Source organism: Psammomys obesus, unplaced genomic scaffold, assembly GCF_907164565.1.
Source record: "Psammomys obesus unplaced genomic scaffold, mPsaObe1.curated_primary_1811, whole genome shotgun sequence".
NCBI lineage: Eukaryota > Metazoa > Chordata > Mammalia > Rodentia > Muridae > Psammomys > Psammomys obesus.
Window position 1 is genome coordinate 5,514,473 of NW_026596463.1, and position 26,557 is coordinate 5,541,029.

Here is a 26,557-nt window from a genome sequence, read left to right on the forward strand (position 1 = left end):
GAACAATTTTAAACAAGACTGGGCAGAGCTAAATGACCAGGATACTATGATTTTCCTCACCTAAATAGGGACTATTCCAGTTGATGTTCTAGTGAGTCATCCAGTGTTTTTGGGTGTACAACGGCTCTTGCACTCATGTGCTTTCTGAAATGGAGCAACCTTATGGTTTCTCTCCTCTAATTATCTATCAATCAACATTAGATGACTCTTAACCCAAGTGAAAACAACATTCTGCATCTCTCCTAAGGGACACCCATGTGGCCTCAGTATGAATCTCTGTTCTCTCCGAGTTCCAGAAATGGAGGACATTTTTGAAAACCAATACTCTTAAAAAAGAAAAAAAAAAAAAAAAAAAAGAGAAGACTCTGGCGCCCTCTGCTGTCTCTTCTAAGTTCTGCTGTAGGTTGGAAAAACACAGCATGAACAAAGGCGCACACACGTACACACATGTACATTCAGGCAAGATGTGATTAAAAACATGTTTCCCATTGATAGGGGAGGTCCTCCTCCCCTTCCATCTGACCCTAGCCTATCTGGTCTCATCAGGACTGGCTACATTGTCTTCCTCTGTGGCCTGGTAAGGCTGCTCCCCACTGGGGGGTGGGGGTGGGGTGGTGGTGGGGTGTCAAAGAGCCAGCCACTGAGTTCATGTCAGACAGTCCCTGTTCCACTTACTGGAGTACCCACTTGGACACTGAGCTGCCATGGGCTACATCTGAGCAGGGGTTCTAGGTTATCTCCATGAATGGTCCTTGGTTGGAGTATTAGTCTCAGAAAAGACCCCTGGGCCAAATTTTTTGGTTCTGTTGCACTCCTTGTGGAGCTCCTGTCCTCTCCAGGTCTTTCTATCTCCCACTTCGTTCAGAAGATTCCCTGCACTTTGCTCAAAGTTTGGCCATGAGTCTCAGCCTCTGCTTTAATACCCTGCTGGGTAGAGTCTTTCAGAGGGCCTCTGTGGTAGGCTCCTGTCTTGTTCCTTGTTTTTGCCTGTTTTTAAATGCCGTGTCTTCCACTCCCTGGAATCAAAGCTGGCATTTGTCCTCTGAGAAGCAGGTAACACTGTCCCAGAGGGTTTTCCTGACGACTCAGTGAGATACGCATCCAGAGTGCCCTGCAGGAGCCCGACAGACAATAAGCCTTGCTATGTGTTAGGTCATTTCTTTAATCAACTCTGGCATACATGGCCCTGCTTCTCTTGAACCAAGCATCAGATCAGTAGTACTTCCTAATGATGCAACCCTTCAATACCTCATGTTCTGGTGACCTCCAACCATTATTTCACTGCTCCATAACTGTAACTTTGTTACTGTTATGATCGTAATGTAAATATCTGGTATGAAGTTGAGAACCACCGCTATAGATCAAAGAAACAAATGGGATTGGAGAGATGGCTCAGTGATGAAGAGCACTGGCTATTCTTCCAGAGGACCCAGGTTCAATTCCCAGCACTCAATGCAAGCTCACAACTGTCTATAACTCCGACTCCCTCACACATGCAGGCAAAACACCGATGTGCATAAAATAAAAACTAGCATATTTTAAGGAAGGCCTCACCTTTACCACTGCACATCAGTTTCCTCGGCACGAAGATCTTAAAACAGGCATGATGGCTGCTCATCAGCAGACCAGCTGCTTTCCTCTCAGGGAAGCAGGGATTAGGAAGGTTGATATTTATTGTTCACAAAGTTGTTTGTGGTTTTTTCCTTTTGTTGTTGTTGATGAGTGGTTGTGACCTAACAATCAGAGCCATATTCATTTAAGGCATTACAGCCATTTAAATGCTATGTGAAGACACAAGATACATTGGGGACAGGAAACATGGTCTATTCTCTAAGGCTTTGAAGGTAGAGAAACTAAAGCTTTTGCTGTTGTTTATTTACAAAACACTAGACATACTCAGAAGCCATTATTTTCTATGAAGACAGAATTGGTTTTTTTTTTTGTTTGTTTGTTTTTTTAAGAGGCTGTGTAATGCTTTACTGAACATAGGCAAAATCCTATGAGATGGGTTTCCTGAGCAGGAAGAAGGCCTCATTTAACTCTAAGTGCCACCTACTAAGGTGGTGAAGAGAGCTGACACAGCATAGCATAGCACTTACTAAGTCTGCCTGCTTCACATTCACTATGAGTTCACACTCACTCTAAGCCAGGGCGCTGGCTACTGGTCCATTCAGCAAATGAGGAAACTGATGGCCTGCAGCTGCCCAGTAAGCCACGGCAGTCCTTAGCATTTGGAAGTATCTTAGGAGGAGCTGGTTCAGCCTCAGCAGAGATGATGTCGCAGAACGGGAGGACACCAGACCAGGAATCTAGTGTCCCAGCCCAAGTTAGCTCTGCCAATTGAAACAAGTCATTTCCTCAACCTGAAAGCTGAGGGAGTGGGAGACTCAGGAGGTTCTCCGGCTCTGAAGTTTCTGAGCATATGGAGAATTCTTGCTGAGAAAAACAATAAAGTAAACAGACTTTATTCTGGATATGGCCTCAAGTACAAGTCTGCAGCACGCCTGGCCTCTGCTGGGTTCAACATCTGTCTGGGCCTTCAGAAACAAGAACAAGTGAGACGGCTCCTGGCACCTTTTGTAAATGATCACATAAGCACAACTCATCCACGGCTGCGTTTCAGACGCTCACAGAAAGGTGACCTGCTGTCAAGAAAGTTTTACAACAGCAGTAATAACCAAAAGAACGATAATGCACATAAAGAAAACATGCACAGCAAGCAAGGTGACGCACAGGACCAAATATTTACAGAATTAAATATAAAACCAAGCATTCCATGTATTTAATTGGCATTTTTGGCTTGCCAATGACAAAAGCAATAATCATTTTAAATTTAGCATTAATAGTTGTAAAAGCTAAATTCTAGTTTGGCTTATTTGCTGAGAAAAGAAACACAATCTCAAGTCTGCACAAGTACCTTTTATTTCTTATTTTGGAGAAACATTAACTCTACTGAACCTTGAATGGAAATGTCAAATCATCTAAGCACACATGGGCAGTATTATTTTTCGGATGGAAAAACGATGGCAGAGATGAGACAAGGCGCTGGCTATTTCCCAACATGGTAGAGATCTCCTGAACTCAACGAGGACATCACTTGCAAGGCATCTCTCCTTTGAAAGGTCAGTCAAGGTTGGTCAGACCTGGGGGAATTCCTTCTACAGGTCTGTGCTGGGTTGAATTACAGGCTGTGGCCCTGATGCTGGGGCATCTGACCTAGGGGCAGCTGCCTTTCCATAATGCTTCCCCTGCGTGAGCTAGCTCTTCTGGTCAGCATATCACCACTCAGGGGAAACATGCTGACAACAAACACAGGCATAGTGCCACTGAAGTAAAATGCCTGGCATCTTGGAGAAGCCAGTAATTTACTCAAGGTGGGTGCCTTGAAGCAGCTCCTCCAGAACAGGAGCTTGAAACAGTTACTCAGTCAGTAGGGCCTGGTTGAGAGGTTGTAAGGTCCGTTGGCTGATTGTTCTCTTCTTTAACAGCAACATGTTGGATTTCTTATCCCGGGGGACGTGGCAGAGCAGAGCATCCAAAGTGTAAGTGGTGACTTGGCCATTTATGTGCAGCTTCCCATAGATTTCATCAAATTTGGCTGTGAGGGTGGGGTTGTCCTTCAGTTTCGCCCTCACTTTGGTCAGCTGGAGAAAGAGTAATCACTACATCACAGTGATGTCTTCATATACTCCAAGAAGCACAAACAGACATGGAGAGATGCACAGCGTACACATACAGAGAACACCAGAGCACACAGGCATGGCTGCCTATAAGAGCCTCTCCTCTGGAAGTGCACACACCAAGTGCAGAAGCAAGCCATTGGATTTTACCTTACAAGGGAAACTCAAATAGCACATGCCTTACAGTGAGGCATAGCCAGGGAGGCCAAATGCCAACAGAATCAACCAACCGGGTAGGAGCTGGGGCAGGCCACATTATACAGGGTGTAACACATAGTCCGTGCAGAGATGCTTGGAATCCACCCTAAAAGCCAGGGGCATGATGAGGGCTAAGGTCTGACCAAGACTTAACACGCTGCACAGAGAGTAATTGGGGAGGGTGGCAGGGATGTGGAGATAACTCCAGAGTCCCTGTCACAGCCCAGAGGAGAAAGAAGTGCTGATTTAGAGTGGAAAAAGCACAGGTAAGATGGAGAGGCAAGTGCACATGAGGCAGGCAGACTGTGGGGTTGCAGCAATGGACTCACTGCTAAGGAGCTGAAGGAAAGGGGGCCAATGTCACCTTCCCAACCTGGGTCTTAGGAGCATGATGATGGACACTGGGATTTACTGAGATGGGGAGGAGAGGAAGAGCCAAAATCAGAGGGAAGAGTCCGGAACTCTACTCTGAAGGTGAGACATCGAGGTGGACATGGCAAGGACACCACTGGCCATCCAGGGCTGAGACACGGAGCAGTGGCAAGGCCAGAGCAATCGACAGCTGTCAACAGTCGAAGACACTAAGCCCACAAAAAGGGGTCATCTCAAAATGAGAATGTAGTGGACCTCGCTCTACAGGTCTAAGATAGTTGTGATGTCATTATTCAGAGGAGGAAAGGCACCTACAGAATAGTGTAAGACAAAAGGAAATGGTTCCCTGAGAATTCCAGAAGCCATATTATGCCAGGAAGAAACAGTCTTTGCACGAACACATGAGACTTCTTGAAACCTCAAGGGAGAGACTGCTGTGTCTGACCTGTTCTGCAGACAGTCTCGGGACAGCGACACCAGGTGAGCGTCTCAACAGGGCTCTTGCACTTAGTGCCATCTACAGCCAACACTTACCACTTCCTCTGAGAACGTGTGTCTTTTCACAAATTTCGATAAATTTCTGTCAAGAGTGTCCTGTAAGATCTTTATCATGCTTTCCATCATATTTGACTGGACATGGATTAACATCTGAATAAAAGAACAGACAAGACGAAGCTGGCATTTCAATGTTGAGAAAAGCCTGCACTTATAGGCTCCCCTTAGTATTATTCCCTAATTTATTAGCACAGATAGGCTTTTGTTTGTTTTTTGTTTTTTAAGTGCTTTGCATGTACACTCACCAGCCAAAATGTACTTTCCTATAGCTAATGACATCACTGTAGTTGGGGCTAGTGAATTGCCTCACACAACAGAGGTGCCTGACACACAAGCCTGGGTTTGATTCCTCAATTTCACAAAAAGAATCTCTCTCTCTCTCTCTCTCTCTCTCTCTTGATTCCTCAATTTCACAAAAAGAATCTCTCTCTCTCTCTCTCTCACACACACACACACACACACACACACACACACACACACACAAAGAAAACAAAATAACTACCATAACTTGAAATCTTGCTTGACACTTGTGTGGTGCCTGGCTGAAATCTCCACACTAGCAATTACCAACTATGTGACATTGGACCAGCTGCAAATTCCATTTTTAACTTCCTCATCTGTTAGAAAAATATTCCCAAGGCCCACATTTTGTGTTACTGTGCACATTAAGTTAAATACCAGCACACGGGAGGTCCATACACACACTCCACTTGCTTTCCTCTATCATCAAGGGCCATGACAATCAAGCCATCGCCTAAGTCTGGCTGGAGGACTGTTAGTTACCTGCAGCACACAGGCTGTGGCAGGCAGAGTGGAAGTTGGCTGAGGTCTCTGTGAAGCCTGCCTATGTACACTGCACCCATTAAAGACCCTTCAAAACTGGGTGCCAAACCAAGCTTTCAAAATGGCACTGCTAACCACTTTCCGTCAGCTTGGCACACATAGCACATGGAAAAGCAAGGCTCATTTCCCCTCTAATTATCAGCATCCACTAAGACAAATGAGGCACAGAGAAAGGTTTTAAAGATGAGAATAACTGAGAATTCATCAACCATTGTTAGTCACTGTTTATGATTTAATGTGTAATCCTCAAAATGTATTTTCTGTAAAATTGGATCTTTCCTTTTTCATTTACTAAATAATCTTGCTTAACATGAGAAATGATTAGAATAAAACCTCATATTGGATAAATGCATAGAAACTAACCATGGAAATATATCATACTGTATTTTATTGACTGATGTGTATACATGGAAATAAAAACTTGGTAATTTCCTGGACTTGATGAAGTTATTAAACAAATGGAAGAAACACTTTGAAAGCCCTGGTCCCTATGGAAGGCAGCATCTCCTCCTCCATACTGAGCTGCCTGTACTGTCCCCCACCTCTTCTGTAATGTCTGTCTGCTGGGACAGCTGACACAGGCTGTGCAGGAAGGGAAGAAGCCTGTTAACTCACAGTTCTGGCAGTTCAGGGCATGGCGCTGGCCTGCGCTCAGCCAGGGAAGGTGTTCACCATGGCAGATGGCGATGAGTAAACACACATGCAAGCAGGGGTCATTATCTCACAGAGGAAACCAGACAGCAGATGGTGGGGCCTGGCTAGGCTTCTAGAACAACGTTCATATTCAGTCTGTCAGTCTCTGTCTCTCCCTCTCTCTTTTTCAAGACAAGGTTTCTCTGTATAGCCCTGGCTGGCCTCAAACTCACGCATTCACCTTTCTACCTCCCAAGTGCTGCGATTAAAAGCAGGTACCACCATACCCAGTTTGGAACAACAGTCTTACACTACCCCCATCCTCTAGGCACTGTCTTTTTCCCTCTGATTAAAAAAAGTATTTTTTAAAGCAATTTCATACATGTATATAATACATTTTGACCACATTCCCTTTTCTTATTCCCATACCACTTCCTCTGGACTATTTCCTCTTTCCAACACACCCCTCCTGTTCTCACACCCTTTTAAGGAGTAACCGTTGAGTTTATTAGGGTTGCATGTGCATGAGTTATTTCCTAGGTCTTAGGTAGCTTATAGTGGCTACACTCCTGAAGAAAAATGACTCTACCTCCTCCAGACACCACTAACTGCCAACTGCTCCATGCATAAGGATGGAGCCTCATGTAGGTCTCCTGTCTCCTGAGGGACAGACAAAATCTCAAGCCAAGCAGCTCATCGTGGTCAGGGGTTACCTTTGGTCCTGAACAGCTTCACAGCATTAAAACATCTGCCTGCATTAGCAAATACACAAGAGAAATGGACAAACTAGTCACTTGTCAGCACCTTTGCGAGGCAAATTCTGCTCCAAACTGAGTCTCTAGTTAACGTCATGCCAGATTTCTAGAGAAACGATAAGGATCTAAATGCAGTCACAAAGTTGTCCTGTACTGGCCTCTGCTGCTCTCATAGACCTGAGACACTGCGTGGCCCGGCTGAGGAGGGCTCATGGCTCTTCTGAGACTGAAAGCGAGTCAACATGCATGTGTCTTAATGAAATCATAGGCTAAATGAATGCAGTATGTAGCAAGTATCAGCTGGAAAAATAAACCAGGGCCATACAGGCAGCAGAAGCAATTCAGATATAAACAAAATTAAGTTGGAGCAGGATTAGATAATTTCAACTTCTAATTCATAACTGCAAAATATTTAAGTCATTGATGTTTAAAATAGACCAAGAAAAAGAAAACTTTCATCTACTTTTGCTAATATGGACTCTCTTTTGTCAGGTTAACAAACTGTTTAAGGATTCCAAGTAGATGGCAGTCTTGGAAAAGCTGAGGGCCATTATGTCACTTTAAAAAGCTTGGCTTAATAGAAGAGCCAGAATCTGAAGGCCTCCTCAATGAATGTAAACTGTCTTTCTGGTCATCCCAGAGGATGATGACACAGGTTTATAATGCAACACAAGGAATTTAGAGTGGACATTTGGAAGTTCCCCAAGTGGGGATTCTTAAATAATAAGACTATTTTATTAAAGTTTTCTGAAAGTGGCTAGTTCCTTTTGGGCATTCACACCAGGGATCATATTTAACATTAATTCAAGGTCCCTTACGAACAGCCCTGGAGCATGACACGCTGACCTTACCTGGGTACTAGCTGGCTTTCCTCCCACGTCAGAGAACAGGAAGTGTCTTGCAGGTGCACATGTGCCCTGCACCCTATCCCAGGCTCCACAGCTCTCCCCGCTCTCCACACCACAACATTTCCTACCACAACACTTCCTCACTTGGAAAACAGAAATCAGTACATTTCTGTAACAACTGAGAGACAGGTATGAACAGTGACCTAGGCCTACAGAAAGGGCCACCAGCCCTGGTAGTGGTCATGCTTGTCATTCCTGCGATCTTTGAGTAGTGAGGCGAGGCACAGCCTTCTATCTTCATGGGTCTCATCTCTCTGGGTGTCATAGTCTCTGCCAGTGTTAGAACCCTGACTCTGCTGTCTACTTAACTGTGAGAACTTGGCAATTCACCTGCCCTGCACCACCCCTTTCCACATCTGCAACACAGAGTAAAACTGTCCCAACACAACTCTGTAAAACTAACTAGCAAATCAAAAAGCACTTAGTCTGGTACCTTGGATAAACCTAAAATCTTCCTATCTCAGGCTCTTTGGCTTCTCCAGCAACCTCATCTCTTCTGTAGGAAACGCCAACAGTAGCTCTCCTGACAGGCCCAGATATACTTTTCCTTCCTGATACCACAGCCACGCGGCTAGCTGGTGCCAGCAAGCATCCCATCCCATCAGGAAGTGAGCACACTTGCAGGGTACTCTCTAGTTACTCTAGGTCACTCAGTGCTTGCTTACAGCAGTTACACACTGGACACAAGAGCTATCCATCGCTAATGGGAACCAAGAGGACAAAAGCAATACAGTCCTTCTCTTGAGATGACTGATGAGGGGGTTATGATGCAGTTAGCCTGGTGCAGGAAGCAGTTTTCGATACTGGCAGCATTTGTTTGACATGGGGTAAGTTAATAAAAGGGGTCTTTTTGTAACAAGCCCTAGGATCGGGTTCAGACATAGCTCCAAGCTTCTGAGGAGACAGTAATACTTACAGGTAATAACTTTCAGCTTTGCCCATAGGAATTATCCTCAGACGCACCCCTGCACCAGTGCCCACAGGACTTTCAGGAATAGATAAGCTTTCAGGGCATACTTAGAAAGCTAACATCAGACACAAAGTCTAAGACAAGAATCCTGTAGCTTGGACCCAGGGACTCAGAACTAGTAGGAGGTGGTTATTAGCAAGCAATCAACCGTGTACTAGTAGGAGGTGGTTATTAGCAAGCAATCAACCGTGTATTCTTTTTATTTGTTTGTTTGTTTGTTTGTTTTTCCGTGTATTCTTTTATCGAAGGTCTCAGCAAAAGCAATCTGTGGGAAGCACTGTCATGCCACCTCATCCCTCCAGCCCCACAACTGGCAACAGAACACATGAGCCAGCAGGGGATGTTTCAGTCTCAACCTCAGCAGCCTTCCTTCACGCTCCATAGTTTGCTCTGCAGCCTGGCTGTGCCTTTTCTTGTCTTGAGACACCTACTGCCTGGCTGTGGCCTAGTTCATATCACATGGGTGCTTACATATTTCTATTCCACAAAGCTGTAGTCTATTCTTCAGCTTAACCCCTGGATTGTTTTAGAAGACAAGATCTTGAGAAGTGAGAACTTAAAGGGTTGGAGAGAAGGCTTAATGGTTAAGAACACTTGTAGTTCTAGCACAGGATCCATTTTGGCTCCTAGTACTCATGGTATAGCTCACAAATATCCATAACTCCAGTTCAAGGGGATCTGATATCCTCTCCTGACCTCTGTAAGCACTGGGCAAGCATATAGCGCACATACATACATACATGCAGGCAAAATACGCACACAGTAAATAAATACATACTTGGGAGCTTGTCTTCCTCAACTCCACACAGCGCGCGCACACACTCAGTACACAGGGAAGGGGCTGTACTGAGTGCGGCTGGCTGAGTGGGGATATGTTCTCTTTAACTCACTGCTCTAAAATGAGGAGCAGTGACAGGGTTTGCTATGATCTCTATTACTAAGGTGCACCTAGCGTTCTGGGAGAAAATTTTCATTTTCAGTTTGTATGTTTCATGTCTTCACTGAATGAGTGCAGCCCCTCGAAGACCCACACAACAAGGCCCCACAAGGTGGCACAGGAGTCCAGATAAGCTAAAGGGTGGATATCCCTGGCAGACTGACAATAAAATAGGACTGCAAACTGTGCCTACTGGCAGCATAGCAAGCATACTAGCTTACCAGTCACAAGCACGCCACGACTGAGCGACCAGTCATGGGATGCAGTTAGCACACAGGCTTCACCCAAGGCCTGGGAAGAAACCTTGTAGGTCTGACCTCCTTAACCTATAGCCTTCTCACATGTTCAGAGTATACCTGTCATGTACCTGAGCAGATCCATCTCCCCACCATTCATGACACCCCTCTGACCCCAGAAACCCAATGGTGATGACTTCTCTCCCAGGAGCGGTTCTTCCAGAATGGAGCTTGGTAAATGAGTATTGTTTTGAACTAAATGAGTGTTGGACAATCAGGCCATTGCACACAGACAGAAAAAGCAGACATGTCACCATATTTCAACTCACTTTAAACTGTAAGGAAACCACTTACATTTAAGTTAGTACAGGCTATACTTTCTGGATTCATGATTTGAGAGAAAATGGACATAGCTTTTTCCACGTCGTTCTGGAACAGAAAACAAAAGTCTCACTCCAAAGCATGCAGCCATCATTCCATTTTCCTATAGGTCACTTACAGAAAGCGGATGTTCCTACACCTGGGGCCTCAGAGTTTTAAGTCAACAACGAAATGTTTTAAATAACCAAATTAAACAAATATTATATAAAGGCTTTTACCCAGAGACACGGCATCTTTTCTTTCAGCAATCTCTCTGAACCTAGTTTTTAAACTGGAGGCATTTCATTAAATAGGCATTTTCCTTTCTTCTATTAGAGCCAACTTTTGGCGAGCGGGGCAAAGAACAATGAGAGGCAGAAAGCAAACCTCATCATTGGCATAATTGGTGAAGCCTCAAAACACAGAAGTGGGTATATGATCAGAATCCTTGGAGATGCAGCCCAGCAAGATTGAGGGGGGGAATCAGGCAAAGGTCCTACAAGCTACAGAAAGGGCCTCTACATTCTACTTTCCAGGAGGTTCTCCACCAGTACAACCTAAACTCTTATCACTTAAGTGCCTGCCTCCAGTGACTGGAGTTGACGTTAGGACAAAGGGGCAGATCTGGATCCCTAGGAAGGCACAGGTGAGTGGTGGTGCAGGTTTGTCGCTAGGCTATATTTGCAGGAGGCAGCAGAGAAGAGGCTGCGTCCCGACATCCTGTTGCCATAGACCAGGAAGAAACTATGTGGGCATGCATACACAGGACTGCAGCTTACAAGGTAGAGCTGCTGCACAGCGCAAAGCCTGCTGTCCACACTAGGATTTTGGGGTTCTGCATCACTGATGTGAATTTCCTGCCAACGGTTTCTAAAAGAAATTTATACTTTTGAGTGATGAGCAATCAAAAGAGAACCAGTATAAGAAGTTGATTAAAAAGGTTTGAAAAATAAAAATAAAAGAGGAAAAGGACATAATAAAAAAAAACAAAACAAAACAAAAAAAACAAACCAACAACAATAACAACAACAACAACAAAAACAAAAAAAAACTGAGAGAATGATTAGTAGAGGAAGCTCCGGCACAATGACATGCCAGAAACAGAGGACAAAATGAGAACAGAACGAGTTTTCATATATCAGGTATAGAAACGAAATCAGACAGACTTCACAAGAGCACCAAGGCCAGACACATACAGAAGACAGAGACTAAAAACAGCCAACACCCTTCAAAGCAGGTGCTATCTCAAAATGCTAAATCTGGCAAAAATAAAAGTCAAGAGCTCAGGTAATATGATTTGTTCGATGAACTTACAAGAAGGCATGCTAGAGGCAAAGGGTCTGAGAACTCTGGAAGAATAGCAAGCCATGGCAATGAGCAAAAAGCATCAAGACACGAAGGCCCACAACTGTACAGATTAGATTACGGAACTGTGTGAATGCTATGCACCTGGAAAGGAAGGGAGTACACTACACAAAAGGAAAACAAGGGTATAAAAATTTTAGAGGGCAGTGTTCAATGCCTCTCCTTTACTTCTTCTTTAAAGCTAATAAACTGGGTATATCTAAGAGAAAGGCAAACACTACAAAAGGTAACTATCAGCTAAAATTCCATGAAGAAAACACATTGATGTCACTATTATTATCTGCTGCCACAGGAATTAGATTGGAAAAGCATGTGGCAACAGGGCTTTGGCCTGGGCAGTAGAGCGGGCTCAGGACGGGATGACCTGTGATGGTGACCCGAGGTTTGCTGAGGCTGTGCTCAGCCCACTCAGAGCAGCGTCTCCACCCAACTCTTCGAAGTCCAAGATGAAGACTGCTCAATACAAGGTTTCTCAGGACTCTAGTGTTAATGAGGTATAGGAAATACAGGGCCACACGAAGAGCAAGCCTCCCCACCAGCTCTGGTTTGCCTCACTGGCTGGCACCTAGTTATCTATACACTGAGCAAACCGCCTGCAGAAAAACACTGTCCTTCCTTTCAGAGACACAGCAGAGAAGTCACTGTCCTTTTCTAAGCACCTGTCCTTCTTCTTCATTCATAAATTCACCAACGTCACTTTAAAAGTAACCAGGAGAGTAGTAGTATAAAGCAATGAAAACCAACTACCAGAAAATATTTTAAGTTCTAAACACTCAAAGCATCAAATATAATTCCACCTAAGATCACACATGTCATATGAATATAAACAGATTAAGAAAGACTAATGTCCTATTGGAAAGCCAAGTTGAAGTTCTGCAACATATAAAAGATTCACCTAAACCAAAATGATTCAGAAAAACTTCAAATAAACTAAAAAGGTGTTGGTACACAGATGCAAATGTGATCAAAATGAACAGAAACAATGGCTGATGCTCTTAGACAAGGCTGATGCTAGGAAGAGTGATAAGAAGTCCTGAACAAAGCTCAGCTAGAAGATTCAAACACATGGCAGGAGGTTTTTATCTGAGTTCATAAGAGCACAGCTGCAAGAGCTACAGAAAGACTGGGACATGTGTCTCAGATGAGACTTCAGTACATGTCATTGAGCAGAGTAGGAAGACATGAAACAACTTCCTTAGACAGACAGGCGAGCTGCTACGCCAGATGCCTCATGCCCAGTTGGTGCCTGGTCGGTGTATCCTCGTAAGCCGTCCCCAGCTTAAGGAAACCATCATCCTGTCAATTCTAAGTACCTATTCTAATCAGTTTTAAGTAAAAGCTCCCAGCCTTGTTTGGCCAGCTGGGTAATAACTGAGCGTGGTTACAGTTTCTTATCATAAGATTTTCATTTTTCACATAGCAAATGTGCCAAGTACTTCATATATTTTTGGTCTTCCAACAGGGAATCTCAGAGGTTTAAGACAGCAGGTGTTGCCGCACTGTGTCCTTCACCCAGATCAATCTCGAGGGTTTCACCTTTCTTTCTGGGCCTTGGCTGCTTCATTTGTCAGTGAGGATAAGGGACTAAAGAAATACTAAGGCTCCAACTACAAAATAGCAGATGGATCTAACTAGCAAGGACTGACCCAGGAGTCCTTGCTCATCTGACTTTGGAGAGAACTACTTTAAAAAGATCTGAGGACGCAGCACAGGAAGCATGTGTCATAAAGACACTCCCTTAGACTGCAGCTTCATTCTGAGTCTTCATAGTATCTTGGCCCAACCGATCTAAACAGAAATGCATGTTGGGTCTTCAGCTACAAGTAAAAAGATTATTTGCAGGCATAGGCATAGCAGCAAACTGCTGTGACAAAGAGAGGAATTACTTTCCTTATGGAACTTCTTTCCAATACAAAAATAAATGAAAAACAAGAACAAAGAAAAGCAGTAATATCCTGCCCACTTCTAATCCCCTTCTGTCTCCTCTGCCCCAAGACCTTACCTGATTGAGAGCTAATGCCACTGCAAAACAGGATGCTCTCCTGGAGATAATGTCTCCCTTAATTAGGGCTTCTTCTCTTAATGTAGTACAAATCTTAAAAGATTCCGGGCTATTCTGTGAGGAGATGGGATTGCTCAGTCAATGTCATGAACCATTAAGTGTAATGATTAACAGCGTTTAGTATCTCAGATTTCCTTCTATAATAACTTCCCAGAGCCTACCCAAAGTCACTTGAAAAATTAAGCTCAGTAGACATGACAATGTGGACTGAGGAAAGGCCGCAGGCTTCAGCCCTACACAAAGACTACAGGCAACTAAGGAGTGCGCATAGTGGGAAAAACAGTGTTCCCAGGGAAGAGCACACCCATTGGTTATCCAATACCACATGGTCAGCCCTGACGACATGCATACACGTTATACAGACTGAGCAGGTTGTACTGTGGAATATACATGTCTACACATATACATACATGCATGTAAAAATGGATTTAAAAAAGCCACGAATTTGAAAGAGAGCAAGGAGGGGTATATCAGAAGGTTTAGGGGAAGGAAAAGGAAGAAGAAATGTTATAATTACATTATAATTTCAAAAATAAAAGAAAAAATTAAGTTATACCGAGACTATTTGCAATTAGGTTAGGCTATCTATGTGGTAGCAGGGCTTAGGAGATGGTGCAGTGTTAAGAGCAGCTCTTGTAGAGGACTAGGGTTCGATACCCAGCACCTACATGATGGTTCTTAACTCTCTGCAACTCTGTATCTGGGAGGCCAAATACCCTCTTCTGGCTTCCACAGGCACCAGGCATGCATGTGGTGTACAGAATGCAGACAGGTGAAAACACCCATATACAAAAAAAAAAAAAACAAAAAACAATAGTACTAAAAAAACAAAACAGAAAGACAGCAATCATATGTGGAGTTTGCACCCAGGAGGATGGCATGGTTTTCAGAGGGCAACAGGAAGGTGGGTCTAGATAGACTAACCTATAGGGACTTCAGAGCTCAGCAGGAACCTGTCTCCTGTCTTCATGACTGCCATGCTTGCCAAAGAAGGGCAATGATCACTTTCCCCGTAATAAAATTAACTGATTGAGTTTTCTAAAAATGGACACATTTAAAAATTAAAATATTTTCTCCAGCTGGAAAATACTTTAGAGGAACCAGAGAAAGAAAGAAAAAAGGAAAGAAAGAAAGGAAGAAAGAAAGAAAAATCCTCTCTGCTACTACTCAATTCCCACTGCCCTGAGAGTTAAGGGGAATAGTCTCACCAGTTTGTAGCAAATTGCAAAAGCAAGGATGTAAGTGTCTTTGCTGAACCTCACTTCTTGGTTCTTCATTTCAATCAACACTTTTAGTGCACCTGTGAGAAGGGAGGAGTGGCCAACAGGGTTAAAAGCAACACCTAACGGGCCGCTGCCAAAGCTCTAACCAGTTCAGCACCACCTACCAAAAGCAGATTTCATCAAGATAAAAGCCCTTCCTCACAATTAAATAGCAATTATCTAAGTGTTGAATTAAACCATAGGTCAAGCGGGAGGAGGAGAGTCTGCTGGGGTTTTAGATAATCTGGGGTGATTCATTTCAGCCACCACACATAATGAGATGTTTTCAAATTTAAGGAGTGAGGTCACAGTAGGCTCCTCAGTAGGAGCCTAAGGGTCACTTCTACGGCCCTTCCCACCCCAGCTGCTGGTCCACTAAGTTTTTCCATAACCACAGACTATATGCAATACTTACTTTCATATTTGCCTTTGGTAAATAACATATCCATCAAAATATTGAATGATGTTGAGTCTAGGAAGAAACCTCGTAAATGCTAGTGAAGAGAAACAATACAGTTTGGTCAAAAGTTAAGACTATTAAGGGGATGCCACATATTTATTCTTTTTTTGAGATCAGGTCTCACTAGGTAGCACAGGCTGTTCTGTAACTCATTATGTAGACCACTGGATGGTCTCAAACTCAGAGAGACCCACCTGCCTCTGCTTCCCCTGTACTGAGATTAAAGGCATGAGTCAACTTGCAGTGCCTATATCTTATCTACAAGTTTTATTTTGTGATTTCCTAAATTCTCTAGTACTATAGTGTACAAAAGATTTTTTTTTTTTTTTTAAAGCTTAACTGCCGAACACTGTTATAGCTCTGGGAATGGCCCCACTAGACAAGAAGCAAGAAAGCTCTTGGTTTCCTGAGTAGTGAAGAAGTAGGAACGTGGCTGTGAACCTGGTACCAACGAGTAATACCAAATAGCAGCAGCAAGCTGATTCCAGAATAAAGGAGAGAATGTCCCAACTGTACTCAGCACAGGCACGTGATACACAATTATCTACTTCTGAAACAGTGGCTCGCAACATTATTTTTAACATATTTAATAGACAAAACCATCGTGTACTTAAATCATTATATTTGTTTTTAAAATACACACAAAGCAGAACAGCTAAGTCAGGTAACATTTAGTACTTAAGACCTACTCAAGAAACTTAAAGATTTATTCTCGTCATAAACTTTAAAGGATAAATTATGTTACTATCATCACCATGTTTTACAACAGTTCAATTCTTTTACATCACAGCATTTTGAATGACATAATGTGATGATATTCATACATCATTAAGTAGTTTTCTCCCTTGTTCTTTTATGAGAGCCTACCGTGTAGATCCTAAATGCTGAGAAAAAGGACCGATAAACAAGACAGTGGTGATGGCGGCGGCAGCAGCAGCAGCAACAGCTACAGCTGCAGCGGTGGTGGCAGCAGCCACGCATGCCTTTAATCCCAGCACTTGGGATCAGAGGCAGCAGATCTCTGTGAGTTCACTCTGGTCTACAAAGCCAGTCCAGAACAGCCAAGAATACATAGACAAACCTTGTCTCAAAAAAAAAAAAAAAAATCCGCTATAATTGCTAGTTGGGTTTTAGTCTCGGAGAGCTTAGGTGGGTCAGGGAGACAGTGAACATGGGAATAAGAGAAGTGAGAAAAACAAAGCCATGGTCTCAGTCATCACCAGGGGTTACAGAGGCCAGTGATGAGAATATAGAGACAGTGGAAGGAAAACTGTCATAGAAGGAAGATTAGGCCTCAGGCCTCAGTTCTAATTTAGTTCACTCTGTTCTACAGAAGACCTTCTTACACATGGAGTTTCCATATATAAGGTCTAAGAAATTACTTACATTTGGTTTTACTGTCATAATCATAGCTTTGGCATAATAATAAAGTTTCTATTGTCTTTCAACTGTGACATTAAAATAATTATTTAAAATATTAAATGGGCACAAATTACATAAAAAGTGAGATTTTAATAGTTCTTACCCTGAAGACACAGTTTACTTTCCAGATTTTAATACACACATACTACTAGACTGTAACCATGTGTACGTGTGGATAGGTATGCACATGTATGCCAGTGTATGTGAAGGCCAACAACCCTGTATATCATTTTCTTTGCTTGCTGCTACCCCTTTTGTGTTTTAAGGCAGAGCCTCTCATGGACTTAGAATGCACAAGTAGGCTAGGCTAGTTAGTCAATGAACCCCAAGAATCCACATCTCAGCTTCCTAGGTGTTATGATTGTAAGTATGTATTGCTATGCTGGCTTTTCTAAAATATGGGTTCTGGGGAGCAAACTCAGGTTCTTTTTAAGTACTTTTTTCACTGAGTATTTCCCCAGGCCCGCCCGCCCGCCCACCCTCCCTCCCTCCCTTCCTTCTCTCTTTCTCTCCTTCCTTTCTTCCTCCCTCCCTTCATTTGTTCCTTCCTTTCTTTCTTAGAATATAATATCAAATAGTGAAACTGGTCTTCAATTACCTTTCCTCTACTCATTAATACATTACGCCCATCTTCCGCATGCACGGTGTTCTTAAAGAAGAGCAACCCTAATGCTAGGCAGGGTCGTACATATCTGTGATCACACCATTCGGCAGGCCGCGGCAGGAAGATTCAAGCTAAAGGCCAGCCTGGGTTACTTGTCTCAAAGAAAAATGCCGTGGAGGTCAGAGGACCACTGTGTGGACTCGATTCTCTCCCCTCCACATTTACACGGGTTACACAGATTGAACTCAGGTCATCAGGCTTGCATGGAAAGTACCCTTATCTCATGGGTATACAAAATTATGTTTTGTTTCTTTAGAATAAGAAAACAAAAATATATAAAAGTATTTTAAAACCTGACCACTTTAGTCTTCAGTCAAAAACAAAAAACACAAAAATAAGTGTAGATGCAGGATAGAAACTCCTGAGATGTGTCCTGGGTCACCACCTGCATCCAAAGTAGATACCCAGCAGGACATCACTTCTGCATTGTGTGTGTCTCCGGAGACACTTAAGTCTGTTTGTGAGTCAACTCCAAGGAAGCACTGAAAAGCAGAGAGCTTGTTTGTTCAGCCCAGTAGCCTTTCCCTGCAGGTCCTACCCAGGAAACAATATGCAATGCAAAGGACTTCTTTCCTAACGGCCCCAGAGTGCCAGGCCGCAGTGGTGGGGAAGGAGTAAAGTTACCTTGTCTTTGATGAGCTCTGCAGCAGAGTCTTCCAGGTCCAGCTCATAGCACAGCCTCATGAAAAGGGGCCCGAACTTATATTCCCCCAAAGTGAGATTTCTGTTTTCTGCATGGTACCTGGCAATTAAAGTTACTCCATGAGCAAAAAGATGGGCATAGCAAAAACAGATACAGAAATGAGTGGCTTTCAACCACCAAGCGGAAATACCCAAGTCTGGATCCCTAGCACCCATGTAAAAGCCAGGCTCATGCATGTGGAACTCAAAAAACAAGGTTTAGGGTAACTGAGGAACATACTTGATGTGACTTCTAACCATGTATGTGCACCCTCAGATGCAAACGTATACACACATGAACATGTATACACACATACATGCACATGTGTACACACGCACACACATACAAGGACAGACACGGATCACAATGTGCACTCTACTAGATGCTGGGAACACAGTGAAGAATAAGGAACTCCCAGTTTAGGAGAAACGAGGATTTGAATAAAATCAGGAATTCCAGTGTTTAGTATACTGGGCATTGAAACAAAGAAGTTTTGTTAGAGGCCAACACATTCTGTGAAAGAAAAGAAGTAACACACGCACTGTAATCATCCCCTAAATTAAGCAACTACCTGCTGGGCCAGGAATGAGCACAAGCATGTTAGACACAGCGGGGTCTCCTCAGAATGGGCCCCACCTACACAACAAAGGACACGAGCTGGGAGGTGTTCCTTGTTCTCAGGTGGCACTGTGCCCACATAGGATGTCATACAGCATCAACCTCTGCTTTTCTAAGTTCATTTGCTAAAAAAATTAAATGCACTTTTAAAATTTTCAGTCCCAGGGAAAGGCTAATTTTAACAGCAGTGCCATCTGACTACATGGCCTAAGGTCTACAAGTGGCCAGTCAGCCATCTGAAACTAACCGGTACAAAACTACGTCCAGTAACCAGCCATAGCTGCTGTAGGTATCTGCGATGACAATCTGGTGACCAAAGGAGAGCCTCCTGACTCCATGCAAGTCAGTTTCATGATGTAAATGACTTTAAAATGTAGACTTACTAGAGAACATTTCACCTTCTGCTGGAATAACAGAGGAAAGCTGGGTTGTATTTGGGCTGGGGTGTTGTAAGCACGACAGGCCAAATACAGTGACAGTAAACATGTGACCTGCTTCATTATAATACTTGAGAACTGAGTTATTAAAGACAAGAAAGCACAGTGATTAAGGACTACAGACTGCTTTGGTGTGCTAGCTCAAATCCAGCTCTTCTATTTACAGACTATGTAACTGTAAGTAAATCAATGAATCATCTGGAGTAACAGCTCCTCATCTGTGAAGTGGAGATAAGAATTCCAGTTTTGTGCAAACTGGATACGGTTTGCTTGGCAGGTGGCAATTCTTTTAACGTTAGCTCATGTAAAAACGTAAGGCACATTCAATATCCATAAGTATTTCAGTAAATGACAAACTTGTGTCAGATTAAAAACAGAAAGCCAAAGTTTCCCTGATTTGATATGCACATTCAAAATGACACCAATAACAGGGCGGATCTGAAATCTCCCAGTAAATCAAACAACAGCGGAACAAGGCTATGAGGAGGCCTACGTCACTCCCATTTGTGGCTCAATAAAGAGGAGCTCCCGCTTCAGCTCAGCACGTCTCAGGAAGACAGACAACAGGTTGGTTAGACCTTCTTCCAACCTCCCCAGCTGTTCACAAAAGCGCCAAAAGCAACTGGGCTATGCTGTGAGCCTCGGCAGAGAGCTACAGTCACACTTTGGATGTGTGTGGTGAATACAGAGTGTACAGAACTTTTATCCTGTTGTATTATTCCTTATGGCTTTAGGGTAAGAAAAAATAAGAGAAAAATAGCCAGAGTCTCAAAGGATAACATAAAATTAGTTTTACTGACACAACCTGCAGGTTTATTGGTAGGTTGTGTCACAGTTTGATTTGGTTTGTTTCCCATGGCTCTAAGTATTCCAAGTTTGTTGCCCAATGTGGAGTCTAAGGGGATGTCCTTAGACCAACTGAAAATATTGCTCTCAAAAAGGATTAAGTATTTTTCACGTGATCACCTCAAGTTCTAGAGGAGTTATCATAAAAGCCTGAGTCTGGTCCCACCAGCTTTCTGGCCTCCTATACTGAGATGTGACCAGCACAGTATGACCTTTAGGAGACCTAGGCTGATGCCAGTGTCATTCCCTACAATGTCCAAAACTGTGAATCAAAGAAATCTCCTTTCTTCATTTGTAGATTGTCTCAGGTATTTCATTACAGTAATAAAAAACTGATTAACACACTCTCTGACTCCAAACAGAAACAAGAGTACCTAAGTTTTCTACAGTTACTCACCATGACATTATTTGTGCTGAGGAAAAACTAGAAGTAATTTAGATCTCTAACAACGGGAAACAGTTGTTTAAAATACCTAGTATATGGTGGAATACTGTATTGCCACTAAATTATGGTTTCTTAATATATAAATAGTTAAGATTGGAGTACGTTATATTAATTTAGAGAATACTATCTTTTATACAGTAATAACTGGGACTAAGAGGAGCTAAGTGTCATGACACATGGCTGTAATTTCAGCGTTCAGGAAACCAATGGAAGAAAACTGTGCATGCAAGGATAACTGGAGGCCAACCTGGGATAGGTACAAAGCCCTGTCTCAAAAATCAATCAAATAAAAAAACCCACCCGAACTATATAAAAGAAAACCTACCCAAACCATACAACATTAGCATTTTAAAAAGCCTATGAAAATAAGTAAATATTTGCAGATGGGCTCTAAAGATAATTCCATCACTTCCAGTCTGCCCAACACGTACTGCAGCCCCAACTATCCAGAAGCGGGATCCCTTTCCCTACATCCAACATCAGTGTGGCCAGACAAATCACCTTAGCTCGGAGAAACTGAGTTGTGTGTGGTGCTGCCCCAAAGCCCAGCAGTTCCCAGCTTTGTGCAGGCTTGTGCTGCTTACACCAGGCAAATGGACAGTGGGGCACGAGAGGGAGAAAGGGTGAGACCACATCGAGGAGCATGGAAGCATCCGAAATCCAAGGGAAATCTTCTCGGATTGTGCAGTGCTTCCTTTCTGACAGAGTTCTCTAGAAATACCTAAAAGCAGACAGAGCGGGCAGGAGGGCAAGGAGGCCACTGGTGCCAGGGAGAGGGGAAGTGATAGACCATGCAGGAATAAAGGCTCCTCTGTGACTGAGGCTGCAGAGGAGCTAGGGATGGGAGCTGGAGGACTGGCCAGCATGCTGGTGGTATCTGAGCTGCTTTTCTACACTTGGCCCCTGTGTAAGTATCAACATCCGTAGCTGAAGGCAGGCCTTCGGGTAAGGTATGTAGAGGTGACAGTGGATGGGCTCACCCTGGGAAGGGCAGAGCAAGGAGTGATGAAGGCTGCTGGGGTTCTGAAGAGATGCCTCACCTGTAAATGACAGCCTTCGCCAGTTCTACATCCTCCCGGGACTGACACAGGTGAAGCAAGGTTTTCAACTCGTCCTTCAAAATGAGTTTGTTCTGGGTCAACTTCTCTTCCAAGTTTCTGAAATAGATTTCTGTAAAGAAGCACAATCTCTCAGGATGAGTGGGACTGGAGGCTGACCTCAGTGACAGGAAGCCTAGCCACAGCTAAGAGGTACCAGAGGTACCTCTAATGTCATGGCTCGCTTCACTGGACAGCATGTCTAGAACAGTGGGGTCTGACGACGGCCTCCAAGGACCTGTGTCGTAGGCAATTCTGGGCCATGTACCACCTGAGTCTCTGGAAAACACAAACTGAGGGGGTAGTGGTGTCTCTGGAATTCTTTGGGTGATATTCAGGCACTCTCAAGTTGGACAACTACCATTCAAGTCCTAATAAGTAAAATACAGATGACTCATAAGAGGAGGAAATATAGCCAGATCCTCAAACCATCAATTAGCAAGAAGTGAAGTAAAAGAAAAATGTGAATTTCAATGGAGTTAGCCAGTGGTTAGACCAAGTAATTCAAGCATAGTTTGTGGTCTTGCATTTAATTCAGCTTTCCCCCTTTCATCTTCATGGCCTGTCTTTACTATGTTATAAGAAAGTAGCCATACTATTATATAATGAGCAGAGATTAAAAAAAAGGGAAAACAACAAAGACAAAACCACCACCAACAACCAACCAACAGCCAACCAAAAACCAGCTCTCTAAAACTAGCACTCTTTAGCAACAGAACCATTTTCAGCTCATCACTATCTCTTCTGGTCCCTTGTCTTTGCACTAATGACAATCTCTAGAGTAGTGTTTCTATGGGAACAAACACCAAAGGGAGCATGGCTTCTGAGCAGTACTTTCCTTAACACTGTTGTGAGACACAATGCAGGAAGCAAAAGGTAGGGCTTCCGGATTCAGGAGTTGCCAAGAAGTTGCCAAGGATTTGCTACAAGGCCCAGAGCTTTGAAGGAATGCTACTGATGTACACTTGCAATATAAGAGTGAGAGCCAAGTCACGTTTTTGGTGTACAAGGATAGACCTATATGGTTTGTGACCAAGGCACTGGAACTTTCAATCTTTCCTCTCAGAACCAGGTGATCATTTTACAGATGACCTGACACTTACACGCTATGAAAAGACCCTTGTCTGTGAAACACCATTCCTCATGCCCAAAGCAAAGTGCGTGGTGCCTATACCTCATGGGATTGCATGAGGGTAAGTACAGAAAGCATCTGGCATGGGGCCTACCATATAGTAGGTATTTACCACATAATCATAGTCCGAGCAATGCCTCTCTCACACAGTTATGGCTCCTCCTGCAGTGCTAAGTCTACGCAGGAAGGCAGGTTATTGTCATACAGGACAAGTGAATGATACCAACACAGCAGGAAGAGTCTTGTTCTCACATCTGTTGTTATTCTGAGCAAGACAGAGGAGTTTCCTGGAAGTAGGTAATCTCAATAAACGCCGTGATGGGACAGTCTGTACAAAGTGTGGCCTGAAAACAAATGTCACTGTGGGTTCCTAAAGTGCTGAACTGGGGTCAGAACTATGTGAATACCAGTCTGACCATAGAGTAGATAGGCGTGGGCTTTTAGACTGCATTTCAGAATACGTTCACAGCTGTCACAGCTTTGTGAAGACCATGGCAATTAGACATAGCAGACAATTACAGGGAGTCCTTCCTAACTGCAAACCTCACATAGCTAAAAAACACCCAAGATAAAAAGATAAAAAGAGATGGCTGAGAAGTTAAGAGCACTTGTTGCTCCTGCAGAGAACTCCGGTTCAGTGCTCTCAAGCTGCATGGCAGCTAACAACTATCCGTAACTCCACTTTTAAAGTATTCAACACCCTCTTCTGGTCTGTGTGAGCACTGCAAACACATGGTACATACACAGACATGCACGTAAAATACCAACATACATAAATTATTTTTTAAAAAATCTTTAAAAATATGTGAAAGAAATAAAAATCTTAAAAACATCAGTGACTCCACACTGAGTGCACTCAAGTGAAGATGAAAGTGTTCTCCCTGACTGCTAGGGTTCACCTCTGGATTCCACAGTGACTCCACCACATGATCAGCAGAGCAGTAAGAAGCAATTTGAGGACAGCAGGATGGGAGGGATGGAGGCATAAAGTGCCAGCCAGCAGCTCTATAGCATCTGGCAAGACAGGAAAGAGAGCTGGGCCTCGATCTGAAGAAATCCATTTATTTCACTGGGTCACAAGACAAGCTAACAGACAGGAAAGGGAGAGAAGGTTTTGGAAGGGGTGGCAGGGAGTGGAGGGTGAGAGTGGTCAGTATGTATCACGGACGGATGTAACTCATCTAAGAACAAATTTAATTATAACAAGTCAACAGTGACAAACAAGAGCTCTCTTAAAAAGGAAACAAGAAAAGCCAGAAGTCTTAGGTATCCTTATAAAGGAATCTGAAGTTCTAAAAAAATTCTTCCTGTAAAACAGAGGAAATGAATGCAGCAAGATTGCCAAGATGTTTTTTAGTGTTTTAAAATTTCAAAGTATTTTAACTAAATGCATTTAATTAAACCTCTGAGCATGGGTTTGTGCACATGTCTGCTTGCAAAGACCAGAAGAGGGCATCAGGTGACTTGAAGGTAGGGTTCTATGCAGCTGTGAGCCACCCAACGTGCATGTTACGAACCAAACTCAGCTTCTCTTGAACAGCAGCAATCACTCTTAAATCCTGAACTCTCTCTCAAAAGTAGGAATAAAAACAAAAAAAAAAAACAGTATAATAACCCTCAAGTGCCAATCAGGCCCAACAAATACCAATAGTTTGCTAATGTTGATTCTTCTATACACCCTAAACACAATGGACTTTTCAAAGTAAATCCCAGATTCTACAGGAAAAAAAAAAAAAGCGCCAAAATGCACTATTACACTATGGTCTTTTACCTACAAGTATATCGTAAGGGCTATGTTCCACCAAGGATTAACCAACATTGGAAAGCCAGTCACCTGGATCTTGAACTAGTGAATACAAATCATCTGCTGCCTTTCCAATCATATCTCTATCCATCTCCCAATTGATGTTGATGCCAGTCCTCAAATCATATCCTGAGGGGCACAGATCTAGATGATTAGCCACAGGGCTAATTTTACTATTTCCTGGGCTCCCAGGGGGCAGGGCTAAGAGAAGAGTTTAAGTAGCAGAGTATGAGATGAAAGGTAGACTAGGAAATTAAGCAAATGTTCACTTTTTTCTCTCTTTTTGATGGGTTTTGAAAGAATGAATAGCGACAAAGAGGAAATTTGAAAGACAATGGATAAAAGAATTCGTAAAACTGTTAACATTACCTTTGGTGCCAGGAAGGTTATACGCAACAGCCACCTTCTTATGTTGAAATTCCCTTAGTTTCACAACGCTATCTGTGAGTAGGTATCTTTTAGCTAGAAATGAGAAAAAGAAAATAAGTGAAATAATTTTGACTGTTTTTTTTTTCCCCTAGCAAATAACATAAGAGCTTGGTTGCCTCTAATGAACTCATCTTCACTTAGTACATTAACAATGATCCATCCATGGAGGTATATATATTATAGTATTCGTGGTGGGGAAACAAACACCGGTATACTACTGGATGCATATTTTGGCAAAAGTCTTACATTTGGAAGAATGTGGTGATTAAGGGAGTGTGAAGACTGGTTGACAAGATGAGATGTGAAGGACAAACGGGTATTTGCCATGTAGTAAGGTCTAGCAACTGCACACACACACACACACACACACACACACACACTTTCGTTTACTTTGGGAGAAGCATGGGATACTGGAAAAAGCTACATCATGACTTCCAGTTTTGAAACTTCTGAATTGAAGACTAGGTAAGGCTACTCAGAAATCACTGACCACAGCTTAGCAAGCCTGTAACATATCCTTCTTTCAGCATCCTTGGCTGTGCATGAGATTAAAAACAGATGAAGGTTGGCCAACAAATCATGCACCGAGTTCTGTTACGATAAAGTAGTAATAAAAACAGCTATTTATGAAAAGGCATTCCTGTGAAGCTCTCAGACCCGGGTCTTTAGTTCAAATAATCATCTGCCAGCTCCCCGGGGCAAGTGACCTTGGGCAAGTGACAACCCCGACTGTTTCCTACTTTGTAGACAGGGAAAAGATGTGTACTTCTGTCACTGGACGCTGACTGAAAGAAAGGAATTCATATATGTAAAAGGCCAATAGAACGTTAAATACTTTTATTGTCACTCAGTAGCAGTCTCACGTTTAATATTTTCAGAAAGGCGGTAAGGAACAACTTGGGGGATGAGGGCGCCTGCCTCGAGTCTTTTAGAATGTACGCAGCATGGCTTGGGTTCCCATCTCTTAAACTCCGTACCAAAACCTTGCAGAAAAGGACACCCAAGGGGTGAGGAATGTTCTCAAAGGGCAACGTGGACCTCTCCAGACCCTAGCTGCCCGTGGCTTTCCAGGCAACAGGGGAAGGCAAACCAGGGCGCACCAGCCTCCTCCAAAGACAGACGCCGCTGGGGTTTCACGCCCCCGTCTCTTCCACCCTCCCTCCTTCCGCAGCGTGAAGCCGCGGGTACCTCCGAGAGCGCGGCGGAAGCAGGCGGAGCCCGAGCCTGTCGCCCCGGGATTCAACGAAGGACGGGGCGCCCGCAGCCGTTCCAAAGGCCGAAACACCGTAGCCATATTGTTCCGGGCCGGACCGCACCAACTGTGGGACTCGAGCAGGGGGAAAGCGTCCAATGTGATCCGCCCACTTCCGGCGGGGGCGGGCTCT

General features: G+C 43.5%; 1 protein-coding gene across 1 annotated transcript; it reads right to left on the minus strand.

Moving 5' to 3' along the window:
* Nucleotides 1-2,899: 2,899 nt before the first annotated feature.
* On the minus strand, nt 2,900-26,501 carry Ptcd2 (pentatricopeptide repeat domain 2). Its single transcript, XM_055598395.1, has 10 exons — nt 26,361-26,501; nt 25,113-25,205; nt 21,751-21,880; nt 18,307-18,424; nt 15,552-15,630; nt 15,083-15,174; nt 13,815-13,928; nt 10,442-10,516; nt 4,785-4,898; nt 2,900-3,644 (listed from the first exon to the last, which is right to left on the minus strand). The coding sequence occupies exons 1-10, from the start codon at nt 26,464-26,466 to the stop codon at nt 3,420-3,422; spliced, it is 1,146 nt and encodes a 381-aa protein (XP_055454370.1). The 5' UTR covers nt 26,467-26,501; the 3' UTR covers nt 2,900-3,419.
* Nucleotides 26,502-26,557: the final 56 nt, after the last annotated feature.